General features: G+C 29.9%; 1 protein-coding gene across 1 annotated transcript; it reads left to right on the forward strand.

The window, feature by feature from the left end:
• The first annotated feature begins 4,743 nt into the window (after positions 1–4,743).
• Positions 4,744–5,638, forward strand: LOC108458627 (uncharacterized). Its single transcript, XM_017758033.2, has 2 exons — positions 4,744–4,887; positions 4,974–5,638. The coding sequence occupies exons 1-2, from the start codon at positions 4,828–4,830 to the stop codon at positions 5,559–5,561; spliced, it is 648 nt and encodes a 215-aa protein (XP_017613522.1). The 5' UTR covers positions 4,744–4,827; the 3' UTR covers positions 5,562–5,638.
• The last annotated feature ends 8,827 nt before the right edge of the window (positions 5,639–14,465 follow it).

The following is a 14,465-nucleotide window of genomic DNA, read 5'->3' on the forward strand; positions in this document are numbered from 1 at the left end:
AGCTTATGAGCAATTTAGTTTAATTGTTTTGGGTTAAAGTATCTTGGTGGTCACTGTATTATAGGGATTGAATCAATTTAGTCTCTATATTATTAAATAAATTAATTTAATTCCTATATTATTAAAAAGAATTAAATAAGTCCAAATTGTAATAGAGCTAATATTTACTGTATAAAAATGCCTTGAAATTTATTTATATTTTCAATTGCAATTCAATCCTAAACAAAATCTTTCATTTACAAAACCATAAAAACTTTAAAAATATTAACTCCGTTAAATAATATTTGATATTTTTAAAACAATAAATGTTAAACCTATTCCAATTTGACCTTAATTGATTCTTTTTAATTGTACAATGACTAACTTTGATCTATTTAATAGTAGAGAGACCTAATTAGGTCTCTATAATAGAAGGACCTCTCTGATAAATTCACCAATTATTTTAATTTTTATGTTTCAATGACATCAGGCCTTATAAATCGAGTCAAGCTGAGTTCAAGCCATGCTTTCTTTTTCCAAGAGAGTTTGCAAGTACAAATAGAGCACAATCACAAATATATTTATTCGAGTAATTACAAAGTAGTTATAAACTAATTTAAAGCACAAACAAATTAAGAATTAGAATAATTTGAACTAAAATCGATGGACAAAACTAAAACCGATGTAAGATAATAAAGCTGGAGAATTTAATTTTGTAAATAACAAAAACAAACATAATATTTTTTTTTTTTTTTGGATAAAATGAAATTCTTATTATAGTGCAAGTAGAGGGGGGCATTGACCTAGGAAAAAGTCATTTTCATGTGTGATGACAAATTGTGCCCTTGAAAACTATATCCTATCGAAAAGGTTTTTAAATAAATATAATATATAATTTCATGTTGTCAAAATAATAAAAGACTTTTCTTGGGTTTGCTTTTTAAATATGTAAGCTAATTACATCATAAAAAAATATATTTTTTTTAAAAAAATTGAGATTATTATGGTGCTCGTCATTACTAACCCCTTATACCCTTTACTCCAATAATGATAGCTTGCATAGTTCGTTTACATGAGTTTATACGTGAGCTTGCATGTGATGGGTTCGACATTTAGAGAACATGTGTTAATTTTAGGATAAGGTATATGTTGACATGCATGGAAGTCTCCCTAAAATGTCACATCTAGGAACCATATCATATAAATAGAGAAACTAGTCTCCTTCAAAATTATAAATTTTTATATGTAAATTGTAAGTACGGTTATACATATAATAAAATCAATCAATATAATATATTCATTATTTCAACTTATATATATTTTAATGTAATTGTATGCTATTTGAGCATGTACAAAGGCTTATTCAAAACTATACATATTTTAATGGTACAATTAGTGGATCGATCCCTTAGTTTTAAATTGTAGTATTTTCGGATTTTGACTTTTTTTCTCTTTTTCTTTATTATAAGAATTGAGAATTTGGAAATATACTTTAAATTTGATCTTATCTCTGCCTTCATTGGGTGCTCAAAGTTTTTGCTTTCACCAAAAAGAAAAAAAGAAAGAAAATGTTTATATAATTCATAAAATATTATAAATAATTTTAGTCTTGCAAGATTTTTTTAAAGTAATTTAAATAATTACTTTGTCTAAATAAACAAATAAAAATATTAAACTCACACATGATGAAAATTTAAAATTTTGCATTCCAAAATTCTTAACTGTAAACGAAAACTTTATTCACACATTGATTTAATATTGAGGGGAGGTCAATTCTTTCCATATAAGTCTTTTAAATGTCGTTATTTTGAAGTCGGTGGATCTCTCAACGAGTTGATATTATCTTCAGGTCAAGCTAAGATTTTTTCCTTTACTCTATAAGGAGCCTAAACTAAAAGTAAGAGTCACAAAGTGAAAGTGCCTCATTGAATCAAGTTGTGCATAATAAGAGAATATAAGCATCGTTCGCTTGGTAAAATTTAAACTATTGCCCCTTATATGACTTCAAAGAACATATATGCTACCCTCGACAAAGATGGGTCTTAGGAAACAAAACCCAAATTTGACCTAAAAATAATACTAACATGTTGAGGAATTTATCAACTCTATACCTTCCCTCAATATTTAGAAATCTTTAAGAAAAACAAAAAAGAATATGGTTCATCAAATTGTTGGCATATGGTGAGTTACATGCATCTCCACCATTTTCGTACGTTGAAGCCTCCGCCCCCCCAACCCCTCTTTTTTCCTGTTTAATTATTATTATTAATCATAGACCAAGTTGAAGTTTCCGTACGTACAAATTTAGGGTTCATAAGGAATCAAATTTTCTGAAAGTCAAATGAACAGCGCCCATAAATACGGCCATTAAGCCTTAACTTGCTGCTACTTAGTTATTTGCTCAACTACAATAATTTTCTACTTTAAACACAAATTCTTTCTTATAGAATAATAAGTGTTTACAATATGTGAGTCTTTGTTCCAATATATATTATTTATTAATTTTATCTAATTCCTTTTGATTTGATTTGAATTTTTTCGATTTTTTGTTTGTTGTACTCTATATTAATTTGATTCCATATTGTAATTCGTTTGACAAGTATCTATACTTTAGGGGTGAAGGGAGGGATAGGGAGGGGCTCTAGCCCCCTCTAAGATGAAAAATCGTTAATTTTAGTTCCCAAATATTATAAAATCTTAAATTAACATATAGTAGTTTGGATTTAAAAAATACTAGAATTTCTATTTAATTATTTTGAAAACCATAAAATATAAACTAATACAATAATAAAATTATATTTTAACTCTTATAAAAATATATAATTTAGTCTTGACTCCTTAAAATTTTTTTGACTTCCACTCTGCTATACTTACATTGTACATGTGAATGAACTTTATTTGTAATGGAGAAACTCTTTAAAAAAATCCTCAAAAATTATCTAGTTAAAATCAATGAACAAAAAATTAATTTAAAAATCAAAATAAAAATTATATTATAATTTTTGAAATTAAAATAAGTTTTTTATCATTTAAACAAAAATCAAAACCCTTAGTCAATAGCGAAACTAGGGAGGCTGATAGGGCTCAGTCCCCCTAAAATAGAAAAATTTTCATTTATACCTTTTGAATTTTTTTTAAAATTTAAATTAGTAAAGTTAAAATTATATTTTGACACCTTAAAAATAATAAAAATTTAATTAAATAAGTTATTAAAATGATAAAGTTATATTTTTATTACCGAAAAATTTATAATTTAATTTTTATCCCTAAAAATGGTTTCTCATTACTCCCATGCTCATTACTCCCATGCGATTACATATTCCTACATGGATAGTTTAAAATCAAACCCAACAAAACCTCTCAACTTGTCTGTCAAATTGACTGTGTTCGAATAAAAACCTAGTGTTTTAAGTTAATTAAAGCTTATAAAAACAATATTAATGTTTTTGCAACTTGTCGGATTAGACTGTTTTGGAATCTCTTTAATTAATATTAATGAAAAAGAAAATTATTTTCTTTTTTTCTATTACTGAAAGCATGCAATTATTTATTTATTTTATTTTATTAAATCTAAACTATTTCTTGATTATTTATATTGGAATAAATTTTCTAATGGTATGTAGTACAAAATCTATCATGTCATTATCATTTTTTTATTTTACAAATAAATAAAATATTAAAATTTTAATTATATTTTAATTGGGCAATGCTAAAAAAAACGAAAATTAGCTTAAGTCAAAAGAAATCAAAGGAATAAGACAAACATTAGAGTTGACTAAATAAAGATTGTACTTACGTACGATATCAAACACTTAGTGAATAAAAATTTAATAACTATATTTTTATGAAAAGTTAATTTTTTTTCATATTGGATAATTTTATATTGTAATACAAAAAAAAATACGTTGTGAGGTCATTTTAGAAATGATTTTGGTACCTAGTAGAAAAAATATCATGATTGTTTTTATACTAGGAATCGGATTGAATTCTGTCCTTTCTACTAAAAAATGGGTAAAATTATTCTTATACGTTAAATGAAAGAGAAAATTGATTCTTTTATTAAAAATTTCATCTATTTTACTATTAAAAATTAGTCCATATATATCAACATTAAGTACATGTGATCTTGTTTAGTTACTACATTAGTCACACTAGTTTTAATGGTACAAATAGATGAAATTTTTAACAAAAAGATTGATTTGCTTTTTGGTTTAATGTACAGGATTAATTTACCTATTTTTTAAGTAATAGGAGAAAAATGTAATTTAACTCTTAATACAAGGATCCGTATGGTATTTTTTCTATCCCTATTCTTTATTTTGACATTCAATTCTCTTACTACTATTGATATGATTTTTCATTCCAAATCACTAACACTGTTAAAAAAAAGAGTTTGTCGACTTATATGAACTTTAAAAGAAAAAAAAACCCGACCCAAAATTTCTTATTTCATTTAAAATTCAAAACTATGATTATTAAAATAATTATTTTTAACTAATTAAAAAATTTTAGCTCAACCTCATGATTTGATTTTTTAAAAATAAAATTAAGAAGAAGAAGAAGTAAATCATCATTTGTTGAATATAGTATGGGGAGTAAACGACAATTTTACCCAAATTATAATGTAATAGTTCATATTCTTTTCATTTTCATATGAGAAAGAAGTTAATAATAATAATAATAACAATGCTAAAGCTACATATTACAGGCCTTTAAATTTATAAATGTCAACGGCTTCACAAAAATGGCATCACCTTCACCACTTTGCATGCATTTATAAGCTGAACCAATCTCAAATATTACACAAAATTAAAAAAAAAAAAAGTGTAAGAGAATTTGAGGAAAACGATGAAGCTGGTTTGGTCGCCAGAAACAGCTTCAAAAGCTTACCTAGAAACTGTTAAATCAGTAAGTTAAATTTCATATCTTTTTAATTATATGTTTTTCTCTTCTTTTTTTAAATTTTCTGTTCTAATATATAGATTGCTTTGCAGTGTCGTATTTTCAACGACTCTGGAGTTGCTGAGTTCTTATCGGCGATGGCGGCGGGTTGGAACACTAAGCTAATCGTCGAATCATGGTCATACGGTGGTCCTGTAGCTACAAGCATCGGCCTCGCCGTAGCAGCCCGTCACACGAGCGGTAGGCACGTGTGCATAGTCCAAGACGAACGATCGAAATCGAGCTACGTTGAGGCCATGGCGGTGGCCGGGGTGCCGTCAACAGTGATCGTCGGCGACGCGGAGGAAGCTATGGAAGGGTTATCGGGCATTGACTTCCTCGTCGTTGACTCGAAACGGAAGGATTTCGCTAGGGTTTTGAGGTATGCTAAATTGAGTCATAAGGGTGCGATTTTGGCATGCAAGAATGCATGTAGAAGGGCCATTTCAGGGTTCAGGTGGAATAGGGTGCTTGGTAAAGGAACACGTGTCGTGAGATCAGTGGTTTTACCCGTGGGGCAGGGACTGGATATTGCTCATATAGGGGCTGATGGTGGTGTTGTGGGGTACAAGAACAGTTCTAGCCGTTGGATTAAACATATCGATCAACGATCAGGAGAGGAGCATTTTTTTCGAGGCTAATTTCTTTTTTTCGATATTTTTGGTCCTTTTGTAAATATCAATAATTAAAAAAGAAAATGTTAATTTAGTGATTAAAACTTATAAGTATATTTATATTTTGTATTTAATCAATAAATTAACATTTTATCATGATTAGAAGATTAAATGGGCACTAGATTTTAGTATAATTTAAGAGATTAACTCATTTCGAGAGATAAATACATATTTGTTAATGAATATGTGTTTGATTGTTAAATTAATAGAATTTATAAATGTGTAAGGTTAAATTTGTTGAATTATTTAAGACCAAAATGATAAAATTACAAGTGTTAAGGACTACATCTGTTATTATTCTAATTAAAAAAATCATGCTATCATTTTTGTTAACAATTAAACGGAGAGTGTCCAAAATAAAATTGATAAAAAACTGTCAATAATAAAATTGAAAGATTTATAGTTTAGTGACTAAAGTAGAAATAGTTTAATAGTTGAGTGATTAATAATGTAATTTGATTTAATTTTTTATTGAAGAAAAACGGAATAAAGAGTGATCATTGAACAGAAAAATGAAGTTAGAAACAGATAAAAATATAAATTAGTAAAAGGTTAAAATAAAAAATTGTATAAAAATCTCAAATTAAATTATTAATTTTCGAATAGATCAGAATACAAATTTTTGGGATGAAATAAAATAAAAATCAAAACCTTATTTATTCAAAGGAATTTCAATTGATTGAATTAATCTCACTTTGATTATTTAATCACAATTTAAATTAAAATTGGAAACAATGAATGGAAATTCGAATATTGAGTTAAATTATTCGTTTCCATTTTTCTTTATTAAGCTCATAGGGTTTTTTTACACTAATAATATAAAAATAAATAATTATCAAAATGGAATAGGTAAAAAATTAAATACAAAAACAGCACCACCTCACCTTTCTCCCACTCATGTCACAATCATTAGGTTTTTGTTTTTTTTTTTTTACAAAGGAAATTTTTTTTCATTATTGTGTCAAGCGATATTGGTATGTATTTTAAAAAAAATATCCATATTTCTTGTGGTATACTAAGGTAAAAACATATTTTTTAAAAGTGTTGCCGTCATGTCAGGTGGCATTGACAAAATTTTTTAATATTTTATTTTACCGTTAGTAAAAGAAATTGAATAAGAAAAAAAATGAGAACTCTGAAGAAAAAAAGTCTAAAAAGCAAAAAAAAAAAAGAAAAAAAAAGACCTGTGACTGTCCAATCACGTCGGCATTGGGCCGTCAGACTGGTGTCGCCTAACTATCGAAATTTTTTGTATCTTTTCTTTTCTTGTTAATTTCGTGGACATTTTCAAAATTCTATGGAACGTCCAAAACATCTTGTTTGCACCTGAATTGTCGCGGAATGCGATCTCCATTTTACCATTCAACTGTTGAAATATTCAACATGAAGGCGTTAATACATCACACGAGTGAGTGGACGTGAACCGGCAAAGGAATGACAGTCGCAATGTTTGGCTTCATATATGGTATCCACACAAACTGCACAATTAATAATAAGGTTATAGTGACATGAGTAAAATAACATAAATAAATAAAGTAATTACATGACATTAATATAATTTTATTTTAGGAAAAAAATTTACCCCATTCCTGACGTGTGCCTCAATCATCTGTCAGTAGACAACAAAGGTTTTTGACTACCCGATACCCGAACAAGTATACCATCTAAAAATAAAACAAACTTGTTAGAACATATTTTCTTAAAATAAAAAATTCTTGATCCAAGTTTTAAATTTTTTTTACCTATTTACAAGTCGGAACACATGTTTGGTGACCCATTGTTGCCAGAAATGGTATCTTGTACAGCGCCCAAGAATGCAGCAGTATCGGACACCGCCTATATCTTGTATTCCATACATTGTTAACCGTCAAAGCTCACGATACAACGTTACTAATATTATTGAGCCCCAACTGTACGAACGAGCAACTTCCATATCAGACAATAGGGTTAAGTACATCAAGTGGACTTTATTATTATTTGCATTTGGCATAAGTACCCCCTATGAATTGTAGTATATACACCCAAACAGCGCACATCTTCTCCCACTCAATAACACTACTCAATAAGATTTCAAAATTTTCCTTCAACCAGGAAAATTTCAAACTCATAAATCTAGCTTCACCATCACCGAGCGAGCACCGAAGCAAGTGATAGTAGAGCGTCACAGGTTTGAACACTTTACTTGAACCTGTGATCGCATTATCGTCAGCTATAGGCCCGAGTTACAGTGTAACATCTGCCACGATGATGGTGCATTCCCCACATGACAAATGAAATGTGCGCGTCTTTGGGCACCACCGCTCAACCAATGTGGATATTAAGTCGGCCCTCAACTCAAACATCCTGAGTAATACCATTGATCCAAATCTGACGGCATCCAAGTATGACATAATCTATTTGTCCGACACACGTGATACTCATCTTAACCATGTTAAATTATCGCATTATTTAAAATCTTCTAATTAAATATAAAATGACATGCAATTTTATAAATATACCCGTGAATAACAAATAACAATTTTTTTATTGGCACATTGATCATCCTTATTGTATGGTCATTTGCTCTAATCAAATAACATATTTCGATATCTGTACAAGCAATAAAAAGTTTAGTCATCAACTGAACAAATACATAATATGCAAATAACAAAAATATTTTTTCCTAACCAATTTTGTAATTAATTTTTAATACTATTTTTGTAAATTATAAATTATAATATAATATTAAAATATACACACTATTATTACAAAAAAAATCATACACTACTAAAACTATCTAAATATATCCATGAACATTAAACACAAATCTAAAAAAAATCATACACTACTAAAACTATCTAAATATATTCATGAACATTAAACACAAATCTAATTTTTAAAACAAAAATATAATGTTAAAAGTTATATCTAAAATTAACAATAATCTTATCTAAAATATAAAAAATATTTTTAATTTATTATTACAAAAAAACACACATTAATAATTATTACTTTTCTCCTTAAACCTTCAAAAAATATTAATTTTTCCAAAATATACTAAACTCTTTTTCTCCCTAAAACTCAACTTTTTTTTTCTTCCAACCATATTTTTTTCTCCCGGTGGTGGATGGGGCAGGGAGGACCAAACCCCATTTATATACTAATCATAAAAAAATTAAAAAAGAAAAGAAATAGCCAGGAAAGCCAACATTGATATGACAGCCTACCGCTGACGTGACCGGATAGTCACGAGTGCCTTTTTTTTTTTTTGCTTTTCAAGCTTTTTCTAATTTCTCTTTTTTTTTTTAGTTTTTTTTACCAAGAGTAAAATAAAATATTAAAAAATATCGTCAGTACCTCTTGACACTATGATGACACCATTAAAAAAAATTGTTTTACTTCGTTATACCTAAAGAAATACAGGAATTTTTCCTAAATATCTACCAATGTCGTCTGATACAGTGACGCCACCAATTTTTTTTAAAAAAAAAGACTAATTTTTACGGCATGACTTGAGGGGAAAGTGGGGTGATGTCATCTTATGTCAGACGGTACCGGCAAGAACTCTTCCCTTTATCTGCTTTCGTATTTATTTTTTTACCTGTCCCGTTTTGATAATTATTTATTTATTTATATTATTAGTGTAAAAAACGTCATATATTTTATGTTTGCACCTTCAATATGAATGGGAAAATCAAGAGAAACAGATCCAAAAGTAATTGTTGGTCCATTATTCAATAAAATTGAATGGCATTTATTGCTAAAATATTTTTAAAATACATATCTACATGTCTTTTGACAAGAAAAATTGTACATTTGCAACTTATGAAAATAGAGCATTGTTAATCTCAATGTTCTGATTATTGGCTAAGGTGATTTGCTTTATACCCATGTTGTTGGCTCGTGTCACAATAATTGTATGCTAATAATGTAGAGGACGGTGATTTACTCTCGCCAACAATGTGTAAATCGTAAAAAAAAATTGTCATGAAAGTTGTTCGTAAGTGAATCTACATGAAATGTTTACAGTGACAAACAATCATAAACGAATTCATTTTCAATCTTGTTGAGATTTTTTTTTATGCTTTAATATTATTCCTTTTGAAAAAAAATCAATTGTAAATAGTTTTTATTAGGAATAAGGTTGTCCAATGCTGATGACTCGACTCTTGTTCAAACACTTGCTTGAACAATTGTTTAAACACTTGCTCAAACAAGACCTTTTGGACAGTCTAACTAATGTAACGACCCGGATTCTAATGGTGTCAAAAATTATGGTTGTCGAAACCTTTTTTTTTTGAAGGTCAACTTTTTATTTTAAAAACGAAAATGGTAGTCACTACTGATCCTTTTATGAGGTGTGATCGGGTCACCTTGTAATTTAATCGTTAATAAACAGTGTGATTTACTAAAATAAAGATTTTTGGTCTACGAAATTCAGGAAACGGGTTCGAGAGTCGGTTACGCACGAGGAAGGATTAACACCCTCATAACGCCCAAAATTGGTGCCTAGTTGATTAATTAAAGTCTTGATGTCGAAAATCAAAAAATTGAAAACAGTTTTAGAATACGATCCCTCTTTGTCAGGGGCGAAACTAGAAAATTATTTTAGGGGAGTCGGATGAAATTTTAATTTTTTATAGTTTATATTTTTATAATTTGTAAAGGATTAAATTGAATTTTTATAATTTTAGGGGGGCCAAAGTGCAATTTTACCATTACTAATTTAAAATTTTTAAAAAATTTTAAGGGCCTAAAATGAAATTTTCCATTTTAGGGGGGACCGGGGCCCATGCCAGCCCCCCTGGCTACGCCCCTGTTCTTTGTATTAATGTTAATTTTACTAAAAAATTATTAAATAAATCGAGAAGTATGTTAAAGACCCTTTTATCTGGAGGAAACAAAATGTCACATCCCGTAAGTTAGGACATGATACTTCGAATACTCAAGAATGAATTTGCCTTTATTTTTATTTGAAATCTTACGTGTTTTAATTTAAAAAGGATATTCGGTTATTTAGACCCAACGAGAAAAATCAAAACCCCGTAAGTTAGGGTACGACTTTCTCGAGTTTCCAAACACAGATCATTGTCTTATTTTGAAAACTTTCCTTTTTTTGAATAATATCAAGTGTTTTACTTAAACAAAATGTATTTTTTGTTTTATAACGATGATATGCGAATAAAATTGTCGCATAAATGACAATGTGCTACAGGAAAACAGACTTTTAGCGGCGTTTTTTTAGCCTTTAGAAAGTGCCGCTAGAACTATTTGTGGCGTTTTCACAAGCGCCACAAAAAACGCCGCAAAAATTTGCGGTGTTTATTTGAAAAAAAAGCCATAAAAGATCATGACTTTTAGCGGCGTTTATGGGGGAGGCACCGCTAAAAGTCATGGCTTTTAGCTGCGTTTGTGGGGGAAGCGCCGCTAAAAGTCATTGCTTTTAGCGACGTTTGTGGTGAAGCGCCGCTACAAGTCATGACTTTTAGCGGCGCTTTTGTTACAAACGTCGCTAATTTTAGCATATTTACAATGTGCATTTTTCACCAATATCCAACCCTTCCTGCATTAAATCCAACCAAAAATAGCAAATGTAGCATAAAAAATACAACAAAAAACGTTAAATCAAAATAGTACTTCAAATTCAACGAAAGATATATGATGTAAATTAATAAATGAAGTATAACTCAAAATATTCTTATAATAATGTTAAATGTGACAATGTTAAAAATATTCTTACAATGAGAAAACAAATGTCTAAGATGGCAGCTTTTACGACTGCTGAAACATCTTCATCATATGCTGAAGCTGTAGCTTGAGCTCATCGTACTTTCTGCTCTGCTCTGCTACCATCACTGCTGTCGCTACCTCCCTCGCTGTTGTCGCTGCCTCCCTCGCTGCTGCATCCGCTCTAAGTTGTTGCTGGAGTTCTTCATATTTTCTTTCAACCTCGGCAATTTACTCAACTGTGCTCGCTTGCATCTGAGCTATCTGGTCTCTTAACCTCTGAACTTCAGCTTGAGCTTGACTCCCGGAAGGCATGTATTGCTGGGAGTCGGATCCAAAATATTGGGTCAGGGTAACACCAGATCCTTAAAATCGAACCCGACCATACCTTTCAGGACCCAAAACTTCAGTAATAATTCTGTTATCAAAGTTCTCAAGATTAACAGAACTATCAGTCGAAGCAATCGCTTCATACTCCGCCTTCTTCTCCTTTAGTTTCTCCTAATAAATCAATCAAAGAGTTAGAAATGAAATATATAATAAAAAGGAATGCAACATAACCTAACATTATTTAAAACTACTAACGACGAATTAAACCATTATAATTAAACATTATAAATATTTATAGTAAATCAAATTTTATTAAGTAAATATACCAAAATTTGTCCAGCTTCGGATGTCATAGGGGATCCATCTTTTTTCCTATGCGTAATCTCAAAAAGTTGAAGGCGTCCAACTTTTTGACCAGACGAGACTTCCTACAATATAGTAGTAAAAATATTATTTAATAGTAGAAAGTCATTAATATTTGATAGAATTAATAAATTCATAATACCTCGGTCTCATTCTGAAGCAAAACTTCTCGACCTATGCTGTGCGTGAATTTTGTTTTTGCTGCTGCTTGTTCCAACTCGCTCACGGTCCTACATAATGTAATTATTATTACGTATATAGTAAACACTATATACCGAAAAATTTATAAGAATTTGGAAGTACGTAATACCTCTCCTTTCTTTGAATTTCAGAATCTAACCGCATCTTCCCATTGGTACCTCAGTATTCCTGGTGGGACATTTCGCAATTTTTCTTCGGGGCTTATGTCTTTTTTAAAATATTGTTTTTTCAAAGTGCTTTTATAGTCTCTCCATTTTTTACCCAATGCCTTCTTGATATAGTTATTCGAGACCTCTAAAGCAAATCTCTCCTAAAAAAACACAAGTTTAGAATGTAAATATAAATGAAACTTAAACCAAAGTATTATAAATAACAATTAGATGTTTTGTTACCTTAATATTATCGAGAGCTTGATTTTTGTTGCTATCAGGCATGTGATGCCATGATTCGTAGTTGATGGGCAACATATTGGCATTTCGTGCTATAATGCCCAAATAGCCTGCTAAAAGTTGAGCTTCAGATCCAACAGGCTGACCATGACTGTTTCTACTTACTTTGACACGCTCGACAGGATTTAAGTCATATAAATCTTTAAGTAGCGTCGTCCTCGACCTCTGCACGTCCCACCACTTTCAACTGAAAAATGATATGTTATTATTTATATTAAAATTGAAAAATAAATCAATAATAAAAGTCAACACACATGTAAAATAAACTTAACATTACTTTGAAATTCTGCAGGCTCGTCAAGTGTCTCCGGCACATTCGAAGATCCAATAACTGTCTGCTATTCACTATTTGCTTCTTCAGAATTTGGAGTATTCTGGACAATACTTAAATCTCGTAATCTTCTCCTACGTATTTTTCTTGCAATACACATAAAATAGTTGAAATTTTAATAACAAATTACAACAATAATAGTACATATAAAATAGTTAAATTATATAACATGAGAAAGATTAAAATTGTAATATTGCATATAATTAAAAAATCGTAAAATCTTACTATATCATAATTCGTAAATATCTTCATCCACATCCTGATGAACCCATTGAAATTGTGTACTAGTACTAGGGATATTTTTATTTAAGTTTTGTTCTGGGAAAGGCAAAGTTTCTGATCTTTCGACGAAGTCATCTCTACTTCCATTGCCCATGTCAAACAAGTCTCTAGGGGTGTTTCGGAGTACAACGTACCAACCCTCATCAGTTGGATCTTTCGAGTAAAAAACTTGTTTCACTTGAGAAGAAAATACATACGGCTCGTCTATCAATTGTTCTCCAGTGTGAATCAATCGAGAGAAATTCACCATTGTAAAACCAAATTGATCGTTTTTAATTTCGCGAGCAGTATTAACATCAGCCCAATCAAATCAAAATAAGACAACTTTCCATTTTCTATAGTAATCTAACTCAATAATATCAGTAAGAAGTCCGTAATAATCCACATTTCCCTCAACGAGATTACTGTCCTTAGCACTAGCATAACTTGTAATTGAAGAATTAACAACTATTCCACAATTTTGAGTTCTCCTCAATCTCTCGCGATATTTTGTATTAAATCTGAATCCATTGATGATGAAGGCACTATATCTTTTTACTACTCTATTCGGGCCTTGGGAGAGCCATTTAACTTCGTCATTGACGTCCTTCCCACTCCAAACCTATTGAATCGAAAGTAAATTGAGTAATTATAAATGTTATGAGAAAACATTATTATTTGTCAATAAAAGGTTGAGTTGCATACCGTTTGGCTTAACCATTCATGGAAAGATTCTATGAATAACTTATTAATCTCTCGTTGTTGTAATCTTCGGGAGCGTGAACGAAATCTCAAGATTTGTTTGTACTCACTATGTTAAAAAGAGGTTTAATTGGCTAGAAAATAAACAAATAAAAAAGATGAATATTTATCATATTCTAGAACTTACTTACGTAATGGTTCAATTGAATAGTGGTGAAACCATAAGGAGTAAACAATGATGAAAACAATGTTGAACCATAAGGAGTGAACAAAAATATTACATGCAAAATATTACATCCAATTAGTAATGGAGAAAAACAAAGGAGGGAGATATGATTAATATAAAATATTGTATCATAGAATTAGATGAACCATAAGGAGTAAACAATGATGAACTACAAAAAGAGGAAAACAAATTTGTACCCAAATTACACGTTTAGTGTAGCAGAGAAATTTTCAACTGCTTCCAAAATTGACAGCACAGACGCAATGGTTTCAGGGAAGTTCACAGCAAGCGAGACAAGAGGA

The sequence above is a fragment of the Gossypium arboreum genome, chromosome 12, assembly GCF_025698485.1.
Source record: "Gossypium arboreum isolate Shixiya-1 chromosome 12, ASM2569848v2, whole genome shotgun sequence".
Classification (NCBI taxonomy): Eukaryota; Viridiplantae; Streptophyta; class Magnoliopsida; order Malvales; family Malvaceae; genus Gossypium; species Gossypium arboreum.

Coding starts and splice junctions, on each gene's coding strand:
- LOC108458627 (XM_017758033.2), top strand. CDS start 4,828: ATGAAGCTGGTTTGGTCGCCAGAAACAGCTTCAAAAGCTTACCTAGAA. Junction 4,888..4,973: donor ACCTAGAAACTGTTAAATCA/GTAAGTTAAATT, acceptor ATTGCTTTGCAG/TGTCGTATTTTCAACGACTC.